At 35.8% G+C, this 21318-nt stretch overlaps 1 protein-coding gene across 1 annotated transcript; it reads left to right on the top strand.

Moving 5' to 3' along the window:
* The first annotated feature begins 4891 nt into the window (after window positions 1-4891).
* On the top strand, window positions 4892-5407 carry LOC123850469 (small ribosomal subunit protein uS10-like). Its single transcript, XM_045883746.3, has one exon. The coding sequence runs from the start codon at window positions 5005-5007 to the stop codon at window positions 5362-5364; it is 360 nt and encodes a 119-aa protein (XP_045739702.2). The 5' UTR covers window positions 4892-5004; the 3' UTR covers window positions 5365-5407.
* The last annotated feature ends 15911 nt before the right edge of the window (window positions 5408-21318 follow it).

Genomic DNA, 21318 nt, shown 5'->3' with positions numbered 1-21318 from the left:
ATTTAATAAGATATGCATTGTTGCAGGTTGCATTAGTTAATTAATAAGAATTAGCCCACAGAATGAAACACACCAGCTATTCATTTACTAGGATGTGTAATACTTGACAATAAGTCTATAAACATTTTGTAAACTTTATATGAAAAAACTGAAGTGATTTGTGATGGCATGATAGGAGACCATTCAATTTATTTCTAGGCAGTGATAAATGAAAAAACAGTTGCAAATGATAAGAGGCATAGAGTGACAGGGACATTTGTATGAGTCCCTCTATAGCAATGCAAAACTCAAGGACATTTGGCTTGAGCATTATACCCACACCTCCAAGTCTTTGAGACCAACTCAGTTACTATCTGCCATGAGGGATCTCAGATTCATTAATTCAGGCCCATGACCAATTTTTATATAATAATTGGCTTTTGACCTCTGGCCAATATTCCAATGATGTTTTGTTCAATTCCACAGGGAAAAGAAATCTGCCTTTGCATTTTCACCTCCAGAATCATAAAATTGCTTCAAAAGAAGAAAGAATCAGTCTTAAAGTCCGAGACAGAACTTTTGCATAGATTACCAGGTAAACAATATGATGTTTTCAAAGATTTCAGGTAGACCACTCTCTTCTCAATTATCCTAGGATTGAGTTTTAAAAAAGAAAAAGGCTGGGATAAGAGAAGAAAGGACACAGAAGAGTTTGGTTCTACTACAACCTGACCAATATCTTTTGTATAATTTTTACATATAAACAGATAAAAGTAGAGTTATTCCAATTAAGAAATTTAGGGCCTTGGCCACTTAGCCTCAAGACCACACATAGTGGACCCTGAGTCACTGCCACAGAATACTATTTCCCTGATTAACATATTTGTAAACCACTGGATAAAGAATCTAGGATTCTCTTTAGTTCTAACATTTAGTGATTTCAAAATTTTTTATTTGAAAAGAATCTTAGAGATCATCTATATCCATTTTAAGACATGTATTTTATTTTTATTTTTTTTAAAGATTTTATTTATCTATTTGACAGAGAAGAGAGAGAAGAGAGAGAGCACATAAGCAGAGGGAGCGGCAGGCAGAGCGAGAGGGAGAAGTAGACTCCCTGCTGAGCAGGGAGCCTGACTTGGGGCTCGATCCCAGATCATGATCTGAGCCTAAGGCAGATGCTTAACCGACTGAGCAACCCAGGAGCCCCAAGACATGTATTTTAAATAGAAAGATCAGAATTATCAATGTTTTATAAACTAATGGATCATCACATTCATTTGGGAGCTTATTAAATAAACAAATTACACAAACACTCTCCAAGTTGTAATGAAGTGAGTATGGTTTGAGGAACCAGAACCCGAATGTTTTTAAACATACCAAGGGAGTCTAAAGATCACCAAAATGTGTGACCAAAAAATCCAAAAAACAAACAAACAAACAAAAAAAACCTTCCTCCATTTTCAGTACTAAAAGATACTAAAGCATAAAGGACTATCTACTTGACTCTTATAGAAAAAAAAGTTATAGAAAAAGCAACTGTGTAAAAAAAATGGAATTTTGTTGGCTGAAGGAAAAAGAAAATAATAAAATAAAAAATGTGTGGAAAACATCAGATGGACTATACCCCTTTTTATTTTTTACTCAATTATTGCCATGGTATAATATGGTAAAGCCTAAAATCCAATGATCACCTTTATAAATTATGGGATTTAGAGTCAGAATATCCACAGCAAAATGTTGGCTCCACTATTTGTTTGTTTATAATTAAACAAATATTGTTGAACAATTAGTCCCTTGAACTTTATCTCTAAGATGGGAACAGTAATAGTCTCATGAAAATGCTTTGTAAAATGTTAAACAAAAAAATGAGTATTTCTAAATAACTGAAAAAACCACAGCAAAATGTTGGCTCCACTATTTATTTGTTTATAATTAATCAAGTATTGTTGAACAATTAATTAGTCTCTTGAACTTTCTAAGATGGGAACAGTAATAGTTTCATGAAAATGCCTTGTAAAATGTTAAACAAAAAAATGAGTATTTCTAAATAACTGGAAAAAAGGACCTGAAATAAAGTACTTAGGCTAAGTAGTATTTTAGATTTAAATTAATTTCATTCTTAGTGCTATACAATGAGCTTCCCACATGGGAAACCTGAAGCTTTGTGAAGTTCAATGGATTGTTAAGGTCAAAAATCTAATAAATTGTATTTAGAATTTGAACACAGGTTTCTATATTTTCAGAGTCCAGGCTTTTACTATCTGTTGTGCTTTATAATTTAGTAGTGTTTTCAAGAATATACAAGAAATAGATTTCCCCCCAACTTCATATAATTTGCATTTACTACTATGTGTCAACAAACAGAATATTAACAAGCTTTCAAAACACTCTGAAAGCCTTCACAGCATATATTTACCTAGGCAAAAGACTATCCACAGAAACCTTATTAAACACTAGGAAAAGGGAAGATTCATGCCGTTACATATATTTGTGATCTATACCTTGATTTCCTGTTGTTTACTGTGACAGTAATGACTGAAACTCTACTTAGGTATAGATTTGCAAGCTTTATAAAACTGACAACTGATCATAATTTTTTAAGAGTATTTATATTCATGTACTTTTAATACTTTGTCTTTGGTACACATTAGTCCCTAAAAGATGCCATTAATTACAATTGATGTAATCTTACCATTGGGTCATAATTTAATAGGCACCGTCTTGGTAGTTAAGTTAGAAAAATTGTGTATCTGGTTTAGGTTCCACAAAATACGTTATTAACATTTATTGAAGGCTTTCTCTATCCCAGGCATTACTTTTAGCTTTAAGTAAAATAATCTTTTTAAATTACTCCCAAATTCAAATAACTCTGAAATGAGCAATGTTGGGATTCAAAACCAGTCTGATTCCAGAGCCCACTCTTTTTTTTTTTTTTTTTTTTTTTAAAGATTTTATTTATTTATCTGAGAGAGAGAATGGGAGACAGAGAGCATGAGAGGGGAAGGGTCAGAGGGAGAAGCAGACTCCCCGTCGAGCAGGGAGCCCGATGCGGGACTCGATCCCGGGACTCCAGGATCATGACCTGAGCCGAAGGCAGTCGCTTAACCAACTGAGCCACCCAGGCGCCCCAGAGCCCACTCTTTTAACAACTATAAAACATTTGTCGTTTGTGAGCCTGTTTCCCAACTTTAGAGTTTTCCAAACTCCCTGATGATAAACATCACCTGGAAAAAATAATGTCAATTCAAACTCCTGCCTTTAAGGGTTACTGAAATATAATCTTCAGAGGAAGGGCAGGTATGCTGTGCTTTATCAAATGTTTCCAGGTGATTTTTATCTTCAGGCAAGTAAAGACACTGCCATGACCCAGTTATTTCAGGCTTTAACTCCTCACCAAGCAAAGATCCAACATACAAACTATTGTGGATCATTGCTATTTGCCTTGGAGGAGATGAGTTTTTAAAACCAGTTAACTGCTTCCCTGAAATCTAAACCAAAGCCTATTTTGGGAGCTCATCCTTCACCATCAGGTAGGGATATTCCCATTTCTGCATCTTTGGAGACATCAGACCACCTCATAACTTATGTGTCACTTGGATCCCTGGTGAGAACTACTGATGTACTCACATGGATGATAGAATGCTGCCTCTAAGCCACTTTGAGTTTTTGGTCTTTGAGCTTGAAGGTCATCTGTTTATAAAAATGTCATACACTTCTAAAAACTATTTAATAAACATTGATCTCCTTCAAATATTTTTTCTCCTTCCTTTTCCCTACCCCTCATCTCTCTCTTCTATTCTATGTGTGTGCATATCCTGTGGCTCAAAGAAATAAAGTGGATTTCTATTTTTTAAGCTAGTGTCAGACCTGACAATAATACTCATGGAAGGATTCTCAATCAGGTCATTGCATTTTATCCTGCACAATGGAATCTTTGCTATTTTACTATATTACTTGAATGAATACATGATAGTTTCCACATTCAGTTCCAAGCAGTATATTGGGCTAAATGTCATTAATATGGAAGTCTGTATCAGGTGGGACTCAGCTGAACTTTTAGGTTAAAATCAAATCAATTTGAATGAAATCAAGTTTAGACTTTGATCCGACCTTGATGTCAAGCAAGATTCTCTCAATTTGTCTGGGAAATTGTGCTTTCAAGAATCAAATTCATTTTCAAGCTTTATTTCATTTCCCTCCTTCAACTCTATTTCCCCGAAGTCAAAATGAATCAAACCTAGCAGTGTCTTTATTATTTTAATTGGATAATATCAATTGACAGATTGTGTTTCAAAATTCTAGTTCCAATCTATTATATCTGAAAAACTGGAAAACTCCTTGGACAAAATCATCTAACAGAAAAGATTATTACTTGTTAAAAGAGTGAAAAAGGATATAGGTTTTGGTAGGTTTAGGAAAAAAATAAAATTTAAAAATTAGTAATTAAGGGGCGCATGGCTGGCTCAGTCAGTAGAGCATGTGACTCTTGATCTCACGGTTGTGAGTTAGAGCCCTAGGCTGGGTGTAGAGCTCACTAAAAACAATAATAAAAAGGCATATTTAAAAATTAGTAAGGGCACCCAGATGCCCTTAATTTTTCAGAATTATTTTCAGATTTTTCAGAATCATTTTCTTCATTAAAAAGTAAGGAGAGGGGTGCCTGGGTGGCTCAGTCGTTAAGCGTCTGCCTTCGGCTCAGGTCATGGTCCCAGGGTCCTGGGATCGAGCCCCACATCGGGCTCCCTGCTCCGCGGGAAGCCTGCTTCTCCCTCTCCCACTCCCCCTGCTTGTGTTCCCTCTCTTGTTGTGAATCTCTCTGTCAAATAAATAAAATCTTTAAAAGAATTAAAAATAAATTAAAAATAAATTAAAAATAAAAATTAGTAATTAAGAGTCAAGGGCGCTCTTTGAGGAAGACGCGGTCGCAGCTACAGCGGAGGTTTGGACGCCCCGCTCCTGCTCCTGCCTCACCGCTGTTCGCTCTCACCGAGAACAAGTCGGTCAGGAAGCCGCGCCGCAGCCATGGCTTTTCAAGACACTGGAAAGACACCCGTGGAACCGGAGGTGGCGATTCCCCGAATCAGAATTACTCTCACCAGCCGCAACGTAAAATCTTTGGAAAAGGTATGTGCGGACTTGATCAGAGGCGCAAAGGAAAAGAATCTCGAAGTGAAAGGACCAGTTCGGATGCCTACCAAGACTCTGAGAATCGCTACAAGAAAAACTCCTTGTGGTGAAGGTTCTAAGACCTGGGATCGTTTTCAGATGAGGATCCACAAGCGACTCATTGATTTGCACAGTCCTTCGGAGATTGTTAAGCAGATTACTTCCATCAGTATTGAGCCAGGAGTTGAGGCTGAAGTCACCATTGCAGATGCTTAAATCAACCTTTTTAATAAATTGATTATCAGTTGTTTAAAAAAAAAAAAAAGAGTCAAGGGCAAAAATCTGCCCTGATATTTCAAAAGATCTTAGTTAACTTACATGTAAAATTAAGTCCATATGATCTGCCTTTTAATAGTCTTAGAAAGATTAGGGAAATAGGTCTTCAAATATAAAAGTGAATTAAAACATGTACCTTTTCTTCTACATAATGAACAAACCAAATAAAATGTTAATTACATTCTAAGTATGTGAGGAAATCTGAGGTTATAATTTCCAGTTCTTTATCAGGAGAGCTGGTGATCTGAATGATGGTAAGGGTGAAAGATTCAACACTGTTATATCCTAAGTTTGTATACATTGTTTCTCTCACTTTAAAATCTCAAATTATATTTTTATATATCAGTCTCTAGTAACTTCAATATCCAATATTCTTATAGTTTCTATAACTTTTCTTAAATATGCAAAATTTGATTAAACTTACCATGTAAATTTTTAATAAACTTTGTACACACCTAATTCTTTTTGTTTGCTTTTCCTTTTGATTCAGTACTCTTTACCTACATTGCTGTTTAACCACATTTCACTTAGAAATCCCAGAAAATGACAGCTTTAAAACATGCAGAGATAAATTTGGGTCTTACTGACACAACTCCTAGCCAAGACAGTAAAACTGACCATATCTTCAGTAGAGCACACATGCCTTAATTTTTATTGTTTGTTTTTAAGATTTCGACTACTTTGTATTTGAGAACATTACCTTTATCCATTTTAATTTTTATTATATCTACTTGATTTTTCAAACAGATCCTTAGCTATGGCCCATTACTTTTCCTGAATTTCATACTGTTAACTGCTATTTCACAGAATATCAAGCCTCATTATTTGATAGCCATCATCTTCTATATTTACTGTCAAATCATGTTTGGGTATTATTTCCATGGATCTACTGATCTGCACTAATGTCCTTTTCTGTAAGAGTGGCAACGCTTTTGTGGGCACACTGTAACGATTTTTTATGTGCTCTTTTACCATGCTTGATAGCAGGGTTATATTTACACTTTCTTCCTCTTTTAGAAATTTCTCAACTAACTCTAAAATATTCTTTGATGGCACATTCAGATGAGGTTAGGAAAACTACAAAGGTAGAGGGCACAGTGATCAAAACCACACTCACTTTGAACACCAACTGCAAGTTTTAGGTCAGGGGGAAGAACTGGACCAAACCACCCTCAGGTTTGATAATTTGCTAGAATGACTCACAGAAGTCACTGAAGACTATTATATTCACAATTATGATTTATCACAAGAAGAGGATACGGATTAAATTCAGCGAAAAGAAGGGCATAGGGAGAGTCCAGGAGAACTACCACATGCAGAATTTTTGTCCTCTTCCACCATTTATGTAAGATGATATGCATGAAGCATCACCAACCTGTGGAGCTTACCTGACCCTTGGTATCCAGTTTTTAAGGGGGCCCCATTATGTAGATATGATTGACTGTTCATATAGTTGATCTCAATCTCCAGGTTGACTGACTCTAGGCTGATTCAAAGCCCTGACCCTAAATCACAGTCTTAACCTTTCTGGCATAGACAGCTCTCACCCAAAATCTAATTGTTACTATCTGGCTAGGCCAAAGATCCAAGACAAATGAAGTTTACCTCCAGGAGATGAGAATAAAGGATAGACCTCTTTGTGCAAGGTTAAATTCTTTACTACACAGGCTACCCTCTGGACTTAGACGAAATCTGTTTTATGGCAAAACAATTATATTTGCCTGGGCATCTACATTTAGTATATTATGAATATAACAGACACACCTATAGTATAATGAATATGCCTATCATTTGCTTGAGCCAGTGTTGGGTAGGAAAAGATTTAAAGAAACATTAAATCTGTACTTATATAAAACCACCACGTATATTTTCATATCCTTGTTTCCTGCTCTACTACTATTCATACCTTATGATTAACTCTTACAGAACCATTTAGCATGAAAATTATTAGGTAAATCCTATTATTCTTTAGGCCAGTCATTTTCCATCAGTATTGCATCATCAGGAGCCTTTATTCAATCTCCCTATACATTTGGTCATCAATATCAGTACTGTGATTTTACCAACAATGCCAGTGTTAGGTCAATACCAATATAGCAGTAGTCGTAACCTGAAAAATAAGTCAAAAGATATGCACATACTAGAATCACACTTAGTCATTAGCAGTTAGTCTAGTCCATCATTATATTCTATGACTAAAGTATCTCTCAGAGTGATGCCACTCAAGTTTGCAAGCTTCCATTTTACCTCGACAGGTCCCAAAAAGCAGAAGTGGTCTCAGCAACATATGGTTTCATCCTTTCAACTGCTCACAAACAGTATCCAGCTCTGAACCCTCTTTGAGGCATCAGTATAACATGGGATTGTTCTCACAGCATAACCCATCTATTTATTCCTTTACTCTCAGCCACATTTCCTCTTTCTCTCCAACTGTATCCAAAATTTTCTACCTTTGGACGGTACATTAGGTTCAGCTACTGTGCTGGTTCAGATTGCCAGGAGCACGACTAGTCTAGCAAGTGTCTCCCCCTCGATCTACTCCTATTCATATAGGGTAGGATTACATACGTAAGGCAGCATTACTTAGATTTCCATAGTGGGCTATATTGATCACAAGACAATATGGTTGCTTTGACTGCACACTGTAATTCTGCCAGATAGAATGAGGGTAAAACTCACTTTATCAGGCCCTTATGGATTCTAACATAAACATTTAAAGGTATATTTACAGTTTCCTGCTTAGGAATTATCCATGCTCTGGCACACACAGTTAGAGCCTGGTTCCTGGGACGACTGCATCACATAGGAAAAAAGAAAACTGAGGTGATCTGGGGGGGGGGGGGGGGCGGAAATAGTATTGTCATACCAGCATCCTACCCTACCTCCTCATCCCCAGCTCTCCCAAAGTGGAGGAAACTATCTGGTGAGGACCCTCCTTGCCCCCCCCCTCATGTTGAGTGTAAGCATACATTTGTAAAAGTATGTAAACCAGCCCTTCATACTTTTATCTCCCCTAGTTTTAGACAACAAATGTTTTAATAGCTCATTCCAGTTCTCTCCACTCATTACTCTAAGGATAAAATGGTGTTCCTTGCTCTGAGAAAATGGGATTCAGCTGTCCAAATTGGTAAGCTATCTTCTGTTCCAGTCCTTCTATAGCATACTGAGCATCCATCCCTGGGTTAGTAAAGCCCCATCCTGAGTGTCTGTTCCTGTCAGGTCTCATTTATAGTCTCCCAGGGCTACCTGCATGAGTTCAATTAGCCAGCTATGTGTGGGATCTTCCGCTTCCCTCAGCATTATCTGTCCCATAGCCATCTGTAATCACTGTCTCTCTTTCTGATTGACAGAACAGATCTTATTGGCATTTTGTTCCTCAGAAGGTGCAAGAGGAATATATCTAAATTCACTGCATTGTTGCATCCTCATGAACTAAGTGCCCACCTCAAGTGAGCACATCAGGATATCCACTCCCCAGTTCTAATCATCTTCCAGTCCTGGAAGGGATTCTTCATGGTATGTCCTACTTTAAAGTCCTGTTTTAATGCAATCCTTAAATTTTCATAGTGATTTTCATAGGGCTGTCCCCCATATGAGCACCCCTTTGATAGACAGGCCTGTTTCTACTGCCCTTCTGCCTGACCATATGGCCAGACCAGTCAGCCACTGTCCATGAGTCAGTTAAAAACCTAAATGTAGAAGCAAACCACATGTAATTCAGCTCACTCTACTGATTTGTCTTTACCTTCCCACTAAAGCAACTCACAGAAGAATTACTGTCATTCATATGCAAGTGTCAACATGAGTCACTAAATCTAATTTCCAGGTGAGTATTACATTTATGCAAATACCTAATTACTCTATGAAATAATATAACTTTATTTTCTAGAGAAGTGATTAACATATTTAACAGATCTGATATATACATAAAGGAGGACATTTTTGGCAGTCTTAAAAGCACACTTCCCAGGCATATGCTTTCTTTTTTTTCCTCTGGGCAAAAAGTACAGACTATTTTATTTGTACTCATGTTTTACTTTTTATAGTATTTAAATATCTTTATCTATCATTCTCACTTTAAGTCTGTGAGGGTAACAGAGAATGTATCATCACGTATACTTTATAAATAGGAAAATAATACTCAAAGAAAATAGTTGATATGCTCAACTTAATTTAGCCAACAAATGGCATTAAAACTAAAATTAAGTTCATTGTTTTAATTTATAATATGGCCATTTCTAAACAAAGCCCTGCTTTAAAAAAGGTTCTAGAGTTTTCCTGAATCTTCACTCTGTCTATATTTCCACAATGGCATATTTCCTGTGGATTAACAATGTGCTAACTATATGAAAACCAGGGAAGAGAGTTAAAATCCCAATATGGACCCTTGTGAACCTTGGCACAAGCAAGTAGTTGAGGTTAACACTTCATATTATTTAAGGAGAAATCTATTCCTACCCTTAGAGCTGAATTATCAGAATAATATAAGAGCATTTGAGTATTTTCTGATAGGTATGTGGGGGAAGGGTATGTTTATAAGGCTGTAAATTGAAGAGCACCAAAATAGTATCTGTTGTCTGTTCCATATTATAATAGCAAAATGAGTTGAAAAGATAGTGTAAAAAAATTCCAACATTTAAAGAATGTTCTAACCCCAATATATTTTAAGAACTGCCAAATCAGAATAGACAATTGAACAAAAACAGTTTATCATCATTGTTATCAGAAAATATTAAACATCTGCCTTATTGGCATAGTATTTGATGTTTGAGTACCATAAATAAATTCAAGTACCATCTAAAAGGAATTATTAATGAATTTTGTTATTTGTGTTATATAAAAAATGATTTAAAAATCGGTGATGAGGTGTCAGTATTGCACTGTACTTTACATTTTCATGTTTAAATAAGGAAGTTCTAGATACTTGGATTTTTAAGTAAATTCTTTTGATAGTTAACTGCTGACAGCCAATTTTTAAATATTAAACACCACACGTAACAACCTTGTGCCTGTGAGCCATATCTGGTGAGCTCTAATATGTGACCTCTATTCTGAATATAGTTTGTTTAACCATGCAAATATAAAGTACTAGACTTGCCCTCTTACCATAAATGATTATAACAGGCTGTAAAAAACAATGTCTGTATAAATTAAAATATACTAGATAATGAAACTAGAAAAAGAACTCATTAACAGGAAAATAAGCAGTCCACAGAAACTGACCCTGAGATAACAGGATGTTGGAAATACCAGAGAATAACTCTATTACAGCTATTATGCACACTATCAAGGACTCAGAAGAAATATGATATTAACAAATGAACAGATGAAAAATTTAAGTAGAGAAGTGGAAACTGTAAAGGAAAATGAAATAGAAATTCTAGAAGTAAAAAGTAAATATCTGTAATTAAATATTACTGGATAAGTTTAACAGAAGTATAGGAATAATAATAAGAAGAAAAATAACAAAAAAACAAATTGGGGAAAACAGAATCTTAGTGAACCAAGGAAAATACAAAATTTTCCATCATACATGTTATTACTACCAACAAGAAAAGAGAGAAAGAATTGGGTCCCCCAAAAAGTTTGATAAAATGTTTAAAAATTCCTTAAAATTTTTAAGGAAAAAAGTTAAAAAAAAAAAACAACCTAATGGATAGAATCAGTGGCATACTGGTAAACGTTTAACTGTCAGGTTGTTGAGGATAAAAGCTTATACTGTAGCATTTCCAGTGTCTATGGTGTAAATATTCCAACCAATTTCAAGTTACTGATGTGATTTAAGAAGAGAACATTTTATAACTATATATATATATATACACTATAACTAACATTTTTAATAGTAAAATACTGGATACTTTTCGCCCTAAGAGTGTGTATATTATATATTTTTATATATATATGTATATATGTGTATATATATTTATATATGTATATATGTATATATTTATATATATTTGTATATATGTATATATATATATATATATAATATTGAAAGACATAACTAATGATACAAGGCAACAGAATCATCAATAAAGGATAAATCTAGTAGCTTAAGTACACACAATATCAGTCAATAATCTTCCTGCCATAAACTATCAAACAAACACAAACTGAGGTTCATTCTTGAAAACAAAAAGCATACATTCTTTTTTTTCTGCTGTCACATGACTTGTGACTATTTTATTTTATTTTATTCTATTGTTATGTTAATCACCATACATTACATCATTAGTTTTTGATGCAGTGTTCCATGATTCATTGTTTAAAAGCATACATTCTTAAAGACAGTCAAGGTCCAGAAAAAGACAAGAAATGCTACTGAATGTTCCTAGATTAACAAATTAATTTCTAGATTAATATAACTAAATGTTATGCCTGACACTGAATTGGACCTCAGACTACAGAAAAAAATTAACAAAATAACTATAAAGGACATACTTGTCATGACTGAAGAAATTAGAATATGGATTTGATAATATTGAATTAATGTTAAGTTTCTTCATTTTGATAGCTGTTCTGTGTTTGTGTAATATAACAATAGTGTTCTTAGGAAATAACAGTGAAAATTTAGAGGTAAAGGGAAGGAGTGTCTCCACTTACTTTTAAATGGATCAGAAAAAAAAAAAATTTGTCATTCTACCAATTTACTGAAATACACATAATACATATACAAACATATATAACAGATTTATAAAGAAAACCAAATATAAACAATTGATAAATTTGGTTAAAAAGTAATGGGATTTCTCTGCCCTACTTTTGCACTTTTTTTTATATTTGAAACTATATCAATACATAATGTCATAAATTTTAAAATAAACAAACATATAACCAAAAATGTGGATATACATGGCCAGCTTTCCACAAGGCGATAATTATCTGGATTCCAGTAGTAGCAAGTCTTTTCATATGAACAGAAATTCTAACACCATCATCCATCATATTTTCTGAACCATAAACTTGGTGTTAGTTTTAACTACACTAACTTATTTTACTCATTTACATCTAAAGGCAGAAGAGTTTGCAACACTTTGTCTAAAAGTAATGATTGCTATAGACTAGAATCAATAATATGCTAGATAAAATATTTAACAATCAGTTCTCTGTGGTGAAAAAAAAGCTCACACTTGTAATATCTGCCAATATCCATAGTGTTAATACTCCCACCATGGCCAACATGAAATCATAAAACAATGCTGGGAAGAGTTGCACACTCAGCTTTTATGAGCTGGTGCAAGCCAGCTCCAGCACATCATTGGCTGGAACTGCCAAACTATCCCAGATTTCCATAGTTTTTAGATGGAACTTAAAGATTATGCAGACTTGAAGAAAGTAGAATAGGGAAAGAGAAATTACATTGCCAGCGATGGGCAGAACAATACTTAAGACCTTGCTATGGGAATTGCAAGATATGTTAATGGTGTATACGTATAGTCTGAGGAAGAGAGTTTAGAACAGTAATTTAGAAAATTTAGACTTTCTGCAGGCCTTCCAATTTGAAGTATATTTAGCCTTCTTGAATATTTAATCGGCTGAACCGTTGAATCATTTTTTTCAACTTGCCATTTCAAAATTCTATTTTCTAAGGTGCATTTTCCCTTTTGCTTTCTCATTTACAAAACTGATCTAATTGCTTTCAAATACTTAAGTGGAGCTATGGTGTTATCTGTTTTGTTTTTATTAATTCTCTCCCATCTATTAAAAATAAACAAATTACACACTAACCCCTATCTATTGGAACGACAGCTTTTGGTTGAAGGCGTTTAAAGCAATCTGTAGACTTGAGCTAATTTTCTCACTCCATGGGACTATAAGATTTTCTACTAGCTTCTGTGATTAATGAGACACTATCTAAAAAAAACAAAACAAAATTAAGCTTGTCATTAAATAAGGTGGGATTCAGCAAAGGCCCTGAGAAAAACTGATATACTTATGCAAATTTATAATTGTAATTACATTTTTTATTATGTTTCCCCGATTCATCGTCTCACTTTGTTACATAATATCGCATCTTAATCCTGGTGGTTGGTAAATTAGTCTCTTTTCTTGGCCTAAATTACGTCCTTTTGTTTTCTAAGTTTTTGCTACATTCTGTCTCAAAGTTTCTCACCTTGTGTAATTTCAGGGGTAAGCAGGTCAATAATTCTGTCAAGCATTATAAATGGTTTAAAATTTACCCTGTTTGCTGCTAACTAGTTACCCTTCCAACAATTTCATGGATGCTGGCAGAAGACATGAAACTTGTGAGACAGAGACAAGGAGGCTTTATTACACCCAGCACACCACCCAACATGGGTTTCATGTTCACAAAGATACCTTCTGCTCCAAAGTCTCACGAGGGTGACCAAGTGATGCAGGGAGAAGTTTCAAATGCAGTGGCTTTGCCTCACAACTGAAGAATCCAGAGATTAGGAGGCCCTGATCTTTTATATTTGGCTTTAAGCAAACTTTCATAGATTTTTCTCCAGAGGGAGACATTATTTTTACTGTATTACATAGCAAAATTCCTCATCCTCTACTCTGGAAGGAGATACTGTCTTTATCTTTCAAAGCTGCTCACTGTATAAACATTCCTGAAGAGATAGCCTGGAGCAAAAGTTGCCAGTGTCTCCTCTAACAAGATGTATAGAAATGAGATATCCAGAGAACATTTTCTCTTAACACCATATAGTACAAAAATTCTTGCCAAATGGACTGTTACGAGGGTTAAAAAGACATGTAATAATTTGAGATTTAAGGCATATTGTTCTAGCAAATGTAAAATCTCCCCAATGAATTTAATGCGTTTGCCAATCACTGGTTATTAACACTTTGATGTGCAAATATTGGATATATTCCAAAGTTAAAATATAGTAAGGGATGGCTTTGATGTGGAGGATAATCTATATCCAGAGTCAACATCTCTACTAGTTGGGTAAGAGCCCCCTGAAAAGCAAGGAAAAACAGTCTTTGTGGCAATGGGAGGAAAGTCACGATTTAAAAATTAGAGTTCCAGACAATTTTATCCATAGTCTTGACATTTTCACTTCAATCTGTATAAATGTCTACTTGTACGTAGATTGTGCATTTAGAGTAATAACCTTTTGTTCCCTTCATAATGGATGTGTATCGTTTTCTTTTTTCTGATTTACCTTTCCCCTGATTTTCACTCAAATTTCCCCTCAATGACTTTCCATTATCAAACCAATATTGCTATTTTTTCCTTTAGTATGCATTTTCACATGCCATTTCTCCCTCCCTCTTTCCTTCTATTTCATCCTCCGTCGATTTAAGGCAATACTCTCGTTAACGTGTATGGAAATACGCATCTCTTCAATCCCCCCCCCCCCCCCCCGCCCCGTACTGTTGTGTAACAAATTACCACAAAATTAGTAGCTTAAAACGACACTCACTACTTCATAGCTCGGTAGGGCACAAGTCTGGGCACAGCATAGTTGGGGCGCAGGATCGCTGTCCTCGAAAGCTGAAATAAGTTGTTAGCTGGGTTGGCTCTCACCTGATACTCTGAGCAAGCCTCTGCTTCTCAGATCATCCCGGTTGTTGGCAGAATTTGTTCTCTGCTGCTTGTAAGGCTAAAGTCCCCACTTCCTTTCTGGCGGGCAGCGGAGGTACACTCCAGAAAGCCTCAAGTGCAGTGCAAGCACGACTGCTCCCCCAAACCCGCTAGGGCCAGTCCAGGCCAGCCACCGCCCACCGCCTCAGCGCACCCTGCCCTCAGCTTGCCGCGGCTCCACAGCGCACACCACCCAATTCTGCCTAACTCTTGACCGGGCCTGCTTGAAAGGTAGGTTGAGCCAGAACCTCCAGACCCCGTCCGGGTGTGCGGGACGTGGGGCTTCCGCAGGCGGGGCCTCCAAACGTAGCTCGTTCGAGGACTCTCTGTCCCCTTCCCGCAAGTCCTGCGAGTTCCCGCGAGACTGGGCTAAGGCGCCGCCGCGAAGTGGTCAAAGCTGAGCGTCCGCCTCTTCCCCCCACCCCCAGCCGCTCTGAGCTGCCTCTGGCCCTTGGTGATGACCCCACCCGCATCCCCTTGCTGCCCTCCAGCCGGGCTGGGGTCACTTCGGAATTCTGCCCATCACAGAGATCATTTGATTAGGCCACCTAGGGTAATCTCCCTTTTAAAAGGCCAATTTGGGGGCGCCTGGGTGGCTCAGTTGGTTGAGCGACTGCCTTCGGCTCAGGTCATGGTCCCAGGGTCCTGGGATCGAGCCCCGCATCGGGCTCCCTGCCCAGCGGGAAGCCTGCTTCTCCCTCTCCCACTCCCCCTGCTTGTGTTCCTGCTCTTCCTGTCTCCCTCTGTCAAATAAATAAAAAATCTAAAAAAAAAAAAAAAAAAATATGAACAGGCTGAGTGCCTGGCTGGCTCAGTCGGGAGAGCACGCGACTCTTGATCTCAGGGTTCTGAGTTTGAGCCCCGCGCTGGGTGCACAATTTACTTAAAAATATATGTATATGGGGCGCCTGGGTGGCTCAGTCGTTAAGCGTCTGCCTTCGGCTCAGGTCATGATCTCGGGGTCCTGGGATCGAGTCCCACATCGGGCTCCTTGCTCGGCAGGAGGCCTGCTTCTCCCTCTCCCACTCCCCCTGCTTGTGTTCCCTCCCTCGCTGTGTCTCTCTCTGTCAAATAAATAAATAAAATCTTAAAATAAATAAATAAATAAATAAATAAATAAATAAATAAATAAAAGGCCAATTTTGGCAAATAAAATAACCTAATCACAAGATGTGACATCCCTTTATATTAATGTATCACCCCCCACACTCCCGGGAAGAATTCTACAAATGTGTAGGTCATTGAGTTTCATTTCAGAATGCTGCTACCACACCTGTTGTGTAACGAAGTAGTAACTTTGCATTACAGAGTTTCTCATGAAACATCTGGAATTTAACTTTTAAACTAAGAATCAAAAAAAAAAGTAGGATTTTCTTTTATGATCAAGCTGTTTCATTTCTTTAGTAGCCAAAAGGATCTGCTATTATACAGGACTCTGAGACCATGACCTGAGCTGACACCAAGAGTTGGACACTTAACAGCCTGAGCGACCCAGGTGCCCCCAAACTGACAATATTTAACGATGTCTTGTTTGCCATTTAATAATTGGCTTCCTTTTTTAGATTTCATTGATAATTTCTTTATATAGGGTAACAAAGATGATTTGTATGTTCCTCAGCTCTCATCACATCAAAATCAAAAGAAAAATCTCACTCTCCCAGAGACCAGTCTTCCCTGGGGAAAAAAAAAATCACTGTGATTTATCCTTCATAGATTAAATAAACCCTTCTACACCAGTGACCTTGTGGTATGGAGAACTATAATTGGCCAGATAGTCTGCATCATGTACTCTTTTTGTGGTAGGAAGGCCCCATCATCTGATTAGCAACTTCAAAAGCTGAGAGAAAATAAATTCTACTGTTAAAAAAAAAAAGAAAAAGAAAAAAATGACAAACCATTTCCTAAAAATGTAATAAATACTAAGTTAGGATAAAGTCATTATAATATTCATATATATTTGCACTAAATAATTTCACTTATAAAACAAGTTAAATTTAAACATTCAACTGAACAATAATAATCAGGAACACTCAGCAGCACATGAAAGTACCTTGTAAAGTATAAAGTAGCCTAAATATGTTAGTTATTTTTATTAAATTTTTTTTGAATTGGTAAATTTAAGGATTTTATTCAACATAAGGATAGTGATATAGAGTTCTATATGTGACTTTTAGATATAATTCAATGTAGTAACATGGATAACAGCAATGGATGGATTTTTACACAAAGCATCCCCACCTATCTTGACCTTCTTATCATAACTAACCATATTTCTCTCTAAAGAGTTGAACTAGTAACCCCCAGTATAATCTCTGCTGGATTGTATCTCCTGAGCAACATTATTTGTTTTATAAAGAACTCTCCAGAAGAAATACTTGCAGGATTTCTTATTCCAGGATGATTAAATAACAAAGTTAAAAATATGAGGAAGCTACCACAGTGGGCCAACATGTTAAATAAACTAATAAGTAAGATTTCATAGCAATAATGGCTTTCCAAGAGAATGAAACAATACTTAATTTGGTAGTTATGGAGCACATTTTTATTTCTAAGCAGTACTGAATATATTGAGTGATCAAATAATCAGTATAAAATAATATTTCATTTTTTTCTCTCTCAAGTTTTTGGTTTCTGTATAGCAGTGACCAGAATCTTTCACTTTCTCTTAAGTAGTCCCTGTCATAAATATTCTAATTATATCTAGACTAATCAATATGAATTTATTATTTATATACAAGGTGTTCTATTTAAGTCCATCCACATGGATATACAGTGGATAGGGCCACCATACCTTCTGCTTTACCAGAGACACTAGGTTTATGCATGTTGTCCCAGAAAAATTCCTAAAAACTTCTCCTTTCACTTTCACTGTGTTGTATGATAAGTTATATGGTTTCCCTAGCACTGCAAACCTGCCCTATGCTCTGAGATTGCTACTGGATTACTATTTTTTAAATCTTAAGTTTCATATAATTTTATCTGTAACCATTTTATAAGGACATTTGAAAATATCAACCATACCAGTAGCACAACAACAAAAAATAACAATTCCTTAAAATCAATACATAACCAACCAGTGTTCAAAATATCTCAAATGTGTAATATGTTTATAGCTTGTTTGATTTAGAATCCAAATAGATTCTTTACATTGCAATTGGCTTTTATGTCTCTTTTCAGTAGCTCTCATCTATATTTATCTCTAGGGATGTCTGGAGCCATAATAATGACTATTGGTCAAGATAAGAAGGAAATGCCCTAGCTGGTTGAAATGCCCTCACTAGCTAAATAGTTGAACTATTTAATGCCCTAACACTCACCTGGAAGGGCTCTGTGACAGTTTATCCACAGTGATAATTGAAAATATATAGATTGATGATCTGTGACTGTTTTATCTGGTTACACAGTTTGATTTTGGTTCTGTGACCAATGAGGTATAAAAGATTCCTCAGTAAACATGTGACTCACCTTCCCTGAGACCAAGATATCTCACATATATCTTGATGGTTCATAATCTAAAGAAGTGAATCTGGTACACATGAGAAAAGACATGGAAGCCTGCACCTGAAAGTGTGCCTGGGCTTTCTTTCTCCTGGTATATTGAATTCCTTGTCTTCATTAAAGCCTTAATTAGGTACACCATGATAGGCCATTGTGAGTCTTTTCAATTATTTGGGGTGATGCCTAATTACTACAGTCATAGTAACTGCCATTGATGATTACTGCTTAACTCCATTACATTGTTAAAAGCTAAACAGGGTTTATTAAAATTTTTACATACCTTATTTATCTACTGGATAATGTACCTCTGTAATTATAAGTCTCTTAATCTATTATTTAGTTACCACAAAGTACAGTTGGTAATACAAGATAAATGTTTGATATTTTCCCTTTTTTATTTATTTTTTATTTTTTTTAAAGATTTTATTTATTTATTTGAGAGAGAGAGAGCACGAGCAGTGGGGAGGGACAGAGGGAGAGGGAGACAAGCAGACTCTGTGCTGAGCAGGGAGCCTGATGTGGGGCTCAATCCCAGGACACTGAGATCATGACCTGAGCCAAAGGCAGGCACTTAGCTGAATGAGCCACCCAGGAACCCTGATATTTTTTCTTTTTTAAATAGTTTTCAAATTTATGAATTATTTCCCTTGTGATTGCTTGTTGGCAGGACTATAGGTTGTTAGACTGAGAGCCTCAGTTCCTCACTGGCCGTTGGTCAGAGTCTCCTTTTAATTTCCTTCCCATTGATCTTCTCCAATAAGGCAGCTTGCTTCATCAAAAGATGCAACTAAGAAAACAGCATAGAAATAGTCAGCTAACAAGATGAAATTCAAAATCTTTTGAAACCGCATCACAGAAGTGATGTCCCATCACCTTTACTGTTTTCTACTGGTTAGAAGCAAGTTACTAGAATTAGCCTATACTTAATTAGGGGGTATTAAGGCTTAAAAACCAGGAGATGGGTACTATCTTAGAAGTCTGCTTATCACATATGCATACACATGTAGTCAGAGATTCAGAGAATATGTTGAGAATGAGAATGAAGGGAGTTAATACGCTAAGAGTTTATGAATAAATAATTTTTAAAAGAAATGAATTATATAAATCCATACAATCAGAAAAACACAATATAAAACAAGATAAATGCACTGAAAACAACAAGCCACAAAAAAAAAGTAATCAAAACTGTCAAACACCAAAAACAAAGAGATTTTTTTTCTTTTAAGATTTTATTTATTTGAGAGAAAGAGTGTATGCATGAGCAGGGGGAGAGGGCAGAGGGAGAGGGACAAGCAGTCTCCCCACTGAGTGGGGAGCCTGAAGTGAGACAACAACATGGGGCTCAACAATGTTGGGCTCATCGTGGGGCTCCCTGTGGGACTCAACCTGGGGGCTGGATTCCAAGACCCTGGGATCATGGCCTGAGCTAAAGTCAGATGCTTAACCAACTGAGCCACCCAGGTGCCCCAAAAATCAAAGAGATTTTTTAAAAAGCTTAAAGATGGACCACCGACTAAAGATTAATATTTATGCTGATGGCAGATTTCAAATCAGCAAAAAAGGAAGTTAGAGGGGCGCCTGGGTGGCTCAGATGGTTAAGCGTCTGCCTTCGGCTCAGGTCATGATCCCAGGGTACTGGGATCGAGTCCCACATCAGGCTCCCTGCTCCTTGGGAGCCTGCTTCTCCCTCTGCCTCTCTCTCTCTCTCTAAAAGAAAAAAAAAAAAAAAAAAAAAAAAAAAAAAAGGAAGTTAGAAAAAAGTAAAATAATATCTTCAAAGATATGAGCAAAATTTCAACTTAAGATTCTATGTCAAATAAAACTATATTTCATGACAAATGGTGATATGTTTCTTTTATTTATTAAAGGAATTTCTAATGTACATATTTCAAGAAAAAGTAAAATTATTCCCAATAAAGTTGCAATAAAAAGGTATAAGGTGCAATGAGAAACATTAGCAAATTAACTAGTAAATGTTGACATAAATCTAACCTAATTTTTGTGCAAAATAAGAATGCTAATGAAGTTTAAGTTATGACACTAAAAAATAAGGCTTGTTTGACAAGAGCAAACAACTAAGGAGGAAGTTAAAATTCTTCTGAGATCCATATATTAGTTGTGAGAAGAGTTAAATACAGATTACTTTAGACTTTGTTAAAAACGTGGTAAAAAGTTTGAGTAGCCATTACAATAATGGAAATAGAATAAAATTAGTATGAGAGGAAACAAAAGATAATACAAGAAGAAAAAAAAGGAGAAAAAATGCATGACATCAAATCATTATTATTTGCAAGGCATTAAAATGCACTTAATCTCTTAGTTAAGAGAAAAAGGTTTTCAGATTTCATATAAAAAATTCATCTAAACTTTTACAGGTGAAACAAATAAAAACTAATAATGGAAATTATAAAAATAAATAGTAGGATAAAAAGATTTTCCAGGAAAATATGATCAGAATGAAACTAGTGTAGATGTAGTACTTTTAGTCAAATTAGACTTTAATATGAGGATTATTAGAACTAAAGGTTGTCATTCTATAATGACGTCATTCAAATCCTAGTCATCAGTAAGATATTACAATTTTAAACTTGTAAGTTCCTGATAAAAATATTAATAAATCAGAAATAAATACAAATTAATGGATAAAATGACAAAGCTATTATCATGATGAGAGAATAGGTCTTGATTATAAATAAAAAATACTAGACATTAGTAAAATCTATACAAAAAATAAAAGTAATAAACTTGATATAATAGGCATACAAAAAATCCTGAACTGGAAAATGTAGTCTTTCCAAGCTTGCACCATTGGTTGGTAATCACTGATTCTGTACATTATT

This window comes from Mirounga angustirostris, unplaced genomic scaffold, assembly GCF_029215605.1.
Source record: "Mirounga angustirostris isolate CCGP_5_RB_7025 unplaced genomic scaffold, mMirAng1.0.hap1 SCAF_10, whole genome shotgun sequence".
NCBI lineage: Eukaryota > Metazoa > Chordata > Mammalia > Carnivora > Phocidae > Mirounga > Mirounga angustirostris.
Note: the sequence above shows the minus strand (reverse complement) of the source record. Positions and strands in the feature narration are given on the sequence as shown.

Bases quoted from the DNA above. Each gene is read 5' to 3' on its own strand.
- LOC123850469 (XM_045883746.3), top strand. From the start codon at position 5,005: ATGGCTTTTCAAGACACTGGAAAGACACCCGTGGAACCGGAGGTGGCG.